The 6,563-nt window shown below is 45.9% G+C and overlaps 1 protein-coding gene across 2 annotated transcripts; it reads left to right on the top strand.

The window, feature by feature from the left end:
* Positions 1 to 228: 228 nt before the first annotated feature.
* Positions 229 to 5,047, top strand: LOC125302230 (probable G-protein coupled receptor). Of its 2 annotated transcripts, XR_007194868.1 has the most exons (3): positions 229 to 472; positions 3,032 to 4,607; positions 4,841 to 5,047. XR_007194868.1 is itself a non-coding variant. In XM_048255327.1 (2 exons), exon 2 carries the CDS (start codon positions 3,144 to 3,146, stop codon positions 4,548 to 4,550), a length of 1,407 nt encoding a protein of 468 aa, XP_048111284.1. In that variant the 5' UTR covers positions 229 to 472; positions 3,032 to 3,143; the 3' UTR covers positions 4,551 to 5,047. The 2 variants fall into 2 exon arrangements, 1 of the variants encoding a protein (XP_048111284.1); XM_048255327.1 differs by having other exon boundaries at positions 3,032 to 5,047.
* Positions 5,048 to 6,563: the final 1,516 nt, after the last annotated feature.

A 6,563-nucleotide genomic window follows, 5' to 3' on the forward strand; every position in this document is an offset into this window, starting at 1 on the left:
ATAACTTCAACCAATTCTTGTGGTGAAAGATATGCAGTCATCTATTCAGTAAAAAGGTAACTCATTCCTACTATCTCTATCTGCTGACATGCATTTTCAGTAATGGGGGCATGAGAAGCAGTGTGTGTTCTGTGTGTTTGTTTGTCAGGGCACCTCTGGACTCCTCCCCTTCCTCACTTAGACACCTCCTCCTCGTCCTCCTTCTCTGTGCCTGTGATGATGGGCAGTGCAGGCCAGCTGTGCTCTGTCAGCTCTGTCACACTCCTCTCCGCACTCCGCGTCCAGCGACCCCTCTGCCCCTCTCACCCTGACTGGGGACTGGGGACTAACTAACAGACTGGCTTGGGATGACTCGGACTCCCATCCAGAGAGGGTCAACAGGTACCAGCGGATCAGAGGAGCCAAGCACTGAGGTCAGGACAAACACTTCATCAAGCAAGACCAACCAAATCCATTCTACGTGTGATTGCAGGTGAGTTCACTCCTTTGTAAGTTTTGTATTTTTCCTGTATGCTTGTAGAATAACCTTTTTATGTTATCAATTGAGAAAATATTGAATAATAACTTAATGATAGTAGAACAGGCTGTTTCTAATCAATGTGAATTATGTGAATGTGAATTTCTAATTAAAGTGAATTATTCAGTCACACTAATAGGCCTTTAGTTTTTTGACATCAATATATGAAAACAATCTAAGCTTGGTCTCAGGTAGTTTATGTTGTATTGGGTTTGCTACAGCAGTGTAAGTAATGATTTCTTACTGTATTAGAAGTCATATGGTGCAGGTTTTTATATTGTGTTGTATGTTTTCGTTGGAAACTAGTTTTGATGTCCCTGCATTCATTTTGAATGCCATATGGTCATATGAATGAGTAATAAGCACAACTGTCGCCACCTAGCTTTCCAGGTGATTCACTCTGAAGCCTGCGGCTGACAAAAATGTAAGAAATTCAATTACAGCAGGATGTTACCAAATATGATGTCAAAATATATACAGTAAGTCAACATACCTGCTAGCTTATAGTGCCATCTGTTATTGGTGGTAGAGATGCACCGATTAAGACATTTGGGCCGATACCGATACTGATGTTTGAAATAACAATCTTGCCGATAACCAACGCCGATACTGTTTGTTTGTGTTTTTGTTGTCTTCATTTTTGTTGTGGCAAGTAAACTAAAACATATTCATAAAAAATCATAGCACAACATTTAACTATTGCAGACTTTATGCAAAGTAACATATAAACATCAGCCACTACCATCAATAAATATTATATAAATTTGCTGATAGCTTAGTCAACAATACCGATATCGGCTGATATCGATGTTGGGTTGATATCAGTGCATCTGGTGCAATTGGTGGTGTTTGCTAGGTATGTTTGTTAGTAAGTTAGCAGACCTATTGTGTATTTTAGACAAAAAATGTTACACATCTTTCAGGAAAACAAATAGTATTTTATGACCCAATGTGTTTGGTGTGATTCTGTGTGCCAAAGGAAATGCTAGAATTACTTGAAAGAAGATAGAACTTACTAAGAGAAGGATATGGTTACCTCACAACTTGAACTCTGGCTTCACTTTCAGTAGAAACAGTAGATTTACGCGGGGCGATTAAAAGTTTTTTTTAAAGGAACTGTGAGTGTGGTTCTTTTTCTTTATACTCAGTTATTTCATAAGAATGATGACCAAAAATGAGGACAGTCTTATCTTATAACATTTGCCATTCAAAACGCTCTTCCCCAATCCCATTAGCACAATGCATTAAATGTCATCTGTTATGTACAAGAGATTTCTGCTCTGTACATGCACAGCACATGGCATGAAAGGAACAGCAGTGTTTTTAACAGCTGTACATAGAAACTGCAGAGTGAGGGGGTGCTGAACAGGAAGTGTGTGTGTGTGTGTGCGTGTGTGTGTGCAATGCATGTGTGCATTCTTCAAAGCTGGATTTATCTCTTCACACCCTCTGACTTTAGCCTTTTGTGTAATGGCAAGATTAGCAGCACAATAAAAACACTTCATAGTGTTTTATTTTAGCGCACCCACACATACGCACGCGCACAGACACACACACACACACACCCCTCATCTCTTCCCACACATACTTAAAGATATTTGGAGAAGAGATGCACAGTGGGGAACAGTACAAAAGAGAGAAATGGACAAAGGAGGCGCTTCTGAAACATTGCATATACTGATCCCACATCAGTCTTCCAATACATCAGTGTGTGAGGGCGGTGGAGGTTGAGGTGACAGTGAAACTGGTTGATGTGTGTAACAGGAGGGAGAGAGATAGACAGACAGACAGACAAATGGTCAGATGGGCAGACAGTTCCCTCTGCAGCTGCGAACAACAGGTCTGCTGATTATGCCTGCTCTTCAGAGGGTCTGCACAGCGAAGAGCAGTTTGGCCTCATAAATTATTCCCACTGATCAAGCTGCCTTTTGAGTTCCCACTGTCACATGCAGGGAGTGTGTGTATCTGTGTGTGTAATCAGTGCCATGGTTGGAGGGGAAACACACAGACACACATATATGTGGAGGGTATGATTGTCCTCTCTTCCAGTGAAAATCAAACAGTAGTGTTATTTTTTGTGGTTTCATGACTGTTTGATTTGGATCCGGGCTTACTACCAGATTACTACAATTACTTATAATCAATTGCACTTCCAATAAATATCACTTCTTCATTGTCAATGTTAATGAAAATGCCTTTACTCATAAAGGCTATTAATGTATCTGATATGAGAGCTGTAATTGCCTTACTGAAGACCAGTATTCTACAGTTTCCACAGAAGTTTTTAATGCTTAATCTAGCCAGGAAAAGCAGTTGCAGTCAGCCTCCCTTTTCTTTGAAAAACATCTTCTTAAAGTCATCTATTTCTCTCCTCGGTCAAAGACTGTGTATGGTGTATGGGAGTGTGTGTGTCTGTGTGTGTGTGAGTAATTCATGTTTTAAAAAAAAATTAATATATATGTACATATATATGTACAGTAATTCAAATCTCCATTTCCTGTTATGTAATTGCAGGATTGTACAATGGGGCCTCTGACCTCCATCTGCAGGCTCCTTCAGACCCAAATGAGTAGAGATGCATGGAGGACTGTGGTGTTGTGATCACCTCCAGTATTTCCTGTAAGCGATGGAGTATGAGGACCCTTCAGGGCTGACCAAGGATCTCAACAGCACAGTGTCAAATGATTCCCTCCTCCACGAGGTCTCCTTCTCCCTCCTCACTCCCAGCATGCACCTGGGCCCCCCGCTGCCGCCACCGTCCGCCGGCCCATGGCGCCTGTGGGCGCTGGTGGGCCTAACGCTGATGTTAGTGCTGACCAGTGTGGCGCTGCTGGCTAATGTGGCCGTGCTGGCGGTGGTGGTGCGGGCGGCGCACCTGCGGCAGCGGCTGGTGTTTGTTGGGCACCTGTGCGCCGTGGACCTGCTGTGTGCCACGCTGCTCATGCCCGCTGGCATGGTGGGCGCCTCGCCGCTCCTCTCGGGCACCACCAGCGCTCTCCTCGCCTCCTCGTCGGCGTCGGCGCTGCCGTGCCGCCTCTACGCCGGGCTCCACGCCACCCTCGTAGCCGCCTCCATCTTCACCGTCACCGCCATCAGTGTGGAGCGCTACTACTACATCGTCCACCCCATGCGCTATGAGGCCAAGATGACGGGCAGGCTGGCGGCGGCCATCTTGGCTCTGCTGTGGCTGGTTTCGCTCCTGCTGGGCTTCGCCACCATGCTGGGCTGGCCGGCGGCGTCAGCCGCCCACGCCAAACTGAAGGCCCGCTCGCCGTCCTGCTGCTCGCTGCGCTGGAGCCACGGCGGCGGGCAGTGCTGGGGTTTCGCGCTGCTCTTCGCCAGCGTCTGCTTCTGTGTGCCGGCCGTGGTCATCCTCGGCGTCTACGGCAGCGTCTACAAGGTGGCCCGCGTGGCCGCGCGCCACCAGCACGGACCGATGGCCAGCTGGACCGGTAAGCCCGCCGTTGGCGGTCTGCCCAAGTGCCATTCGAACTCGATCAACAGCCAGACCACTATCGCCACGGTGACCAGCCGCTGGCACGGGTGCGCTGGGCCGGGGGCTCCGAGGTGGCGGAGGTCGCCACGCGGGAGCAAGGCGGCCGTGACGCTGGCCGTGATCGTGGGTCAGTTCCTGCTCTGCTGGCTGCCCTACTTCACCTTCCACCTGCGGCTATCGCTGGCCCCTCCGCACGGCGTGGCGTCCAATGGAGCTGAAGCCGTGGCTCCGGTCACCTGGCTGGCCTACTCCTCCTTCGCCGCCAACCCCTTCTTCTACGGCCTCCTCAACAGGCAGATCCGCGAAGAGCTGGCCAAGCTGCTGTGCTGTTGCCGACGGAAACACGCGGCCGTGCGGCCAGTTAGGACAGAGGTGGCCATTCCTGAGGGCGTGGCCCAGGACGACTTCCTGCATTTCCTGCAGAGGAGTAGCTACCTGGAGGGTACGCCCTCCACATGTAACAGCTCCACCCCCAGGACAATGCTGGACCAATCATGTGTTAGGATACCTGGACAAATTCCTGAGGAACTTGCATGATGCACTGTGAAGTCACATTTGACTGTGAAACCTTTCTCAGAGCAAGAAAAAATCTTGGTAATTAATCTATTATCAAATAAAGTGATTTATTACCAAATTATATCAGTAAATTAATTGATTTACGTCATGAAATTGTGCATTCATGTCTTATGAAGGTTTTTGTATGACAGAACATAACTTACATTTCATACAATAACTACAGTGAATTGATGACGATGTCATATCAAAGAATTGTTGTCCAACATGATTGAGTAGGCAACACAAAGTTAAACTAACTGTTTCTTATGTAGTTAGACTTCTACATTCACAGTGCCCAGGTCTGGTTGAATAACCATACAACAATCAACTCAGGAACACATTGCTTCTACCACCATCTGGGTTTCTTTGAAGGACAGAAACAAAGTGCCGGTAAATCTGTGTTAGGCAACCAATGTTTGGTTATGTATTTGACATATGGAGAATGAGAATGACATTATCAGCTGATGTAAAATCTTTGATTAAATATTGTATTGTATTGAAGCATAAATAAGTCTTATTTATTTATTAATTACAATAATAATTGTAACAATGCATGTTACATTACGGAATGGATGGAACTAATGAATGAAACTAAAATGACAATTCGGTTTCAGATTGGGAGAAGGTTGCTGATATTGGAGCTCCCTTCTGTGCTGTTCTGATTGGCCAGGGTTGCTTGTCTCAGTCTGAGCCACTATGTCTGTTCCTACTTTACAGATTCAGGACATGTATGAACACCAGAGTTCTTTTTCTACTCAAAAGGCTCAGCCAGGAGACTGTGTGGAACAATTTACTGAATTTGAACAAAAGTGTAAAAATAACAGCCTACACACATGCATTTCCATGCATTCAGTAGCACATCTAAGGTATCTGTGAGAGCATCCTTTGAGATGAGTGTCAGGATGTGCCCTTGTTGCAGAGACACTGCCCCACTCTCTGTGCCCTGCATGTTCTCTGTCATATATTACCGTTATGTAAGCAAGATAATCTCCCTAAACAGCTGGAAACCAACATTAAAACCCTTGCTTGACACTCCAGCCATGCAATCCCCCACCCCCACCCCTCACACACAAACACAAAACAATCAACGTAATATGACAACTACCAATACAGCACATCGTTCCACCTGGACTGCGACTGGACATGACGGCCCGTGGCACACAACTCCGCTGTCTAGAGCAGGTGCTACATTCTGCTGGGAAGAGGAGAGAGTGCAGTGTGAGTGGGATGCAGTTATTTTCAGAGCCAGTCCTGGCAGCATTATTATTTAGTGGGCCGAGCAGATTAGTTTTAAAGGATCAGTCTGAATTTTACCGGATCATGACAGCAGAAGAGAACATCCATCACTACCCTGGATGGGAGGATTAAAAACTGCACAGAGGTGAGCACAAAAGAAACAGCGTGTGCTTAATCACCAGATGAAATCGCGCAGGTACCCCACTCCCGGTTGATCTGAATATTGCATCCATTTACATTTACAGTGACCCTTCTGCCCTTTAACCTCCACTTCTCTTACTGCTCTTAGTCCTGGTACTAGGGATATGTTGGCATTCTAAACAGGGCATCCTCTCAAAGGCATCCTATGGAAGTTTTTTACCTTTATATAACAGCTTTAGCAAGTCATTTAGATGGAAAAGATCGGAAAGTTGTAATAGGGATAATTGTCTGCTCCCCAGTGACATCTTGCGAGAATCGTGAAACATTACCTGGTCAGTAGATATGGCTCTTTGGAAATAGTCTTCGCCTGTTGCTAGTCCTTCGGCTCCAAAACAAGTCCACACATACTGTACCAATGTCCAGAGTGGAAGGGCTCAAGCCATGAGAAGTATTTACAACTGCAAGGTAAAATATAAATACTTGGCGTCGCAACTCTAGGAGGAGCCCATACCAACAAAATACCTGAAACTGCATTGGATACTTTTAACCATATGCATGGCCTATGCGTATCAACATTGAGTATAAAACTACAGTATATAATAATCATATGGCAGCTGG

This window comes from Alosa alosa, chromosome 10, assembly GCF_017589495.1.
Source record: "Alosa alosa isolate M-15738 ecotype Scorff River chromosome 10, AALO_Geno_1.1, whole genome shotgun sequence".
NCBI lineage: Eukaryota > Metazoa > Chordata > Actinopteri > Clupeiformes > Clupeidae > Alosa > Alosa alosa.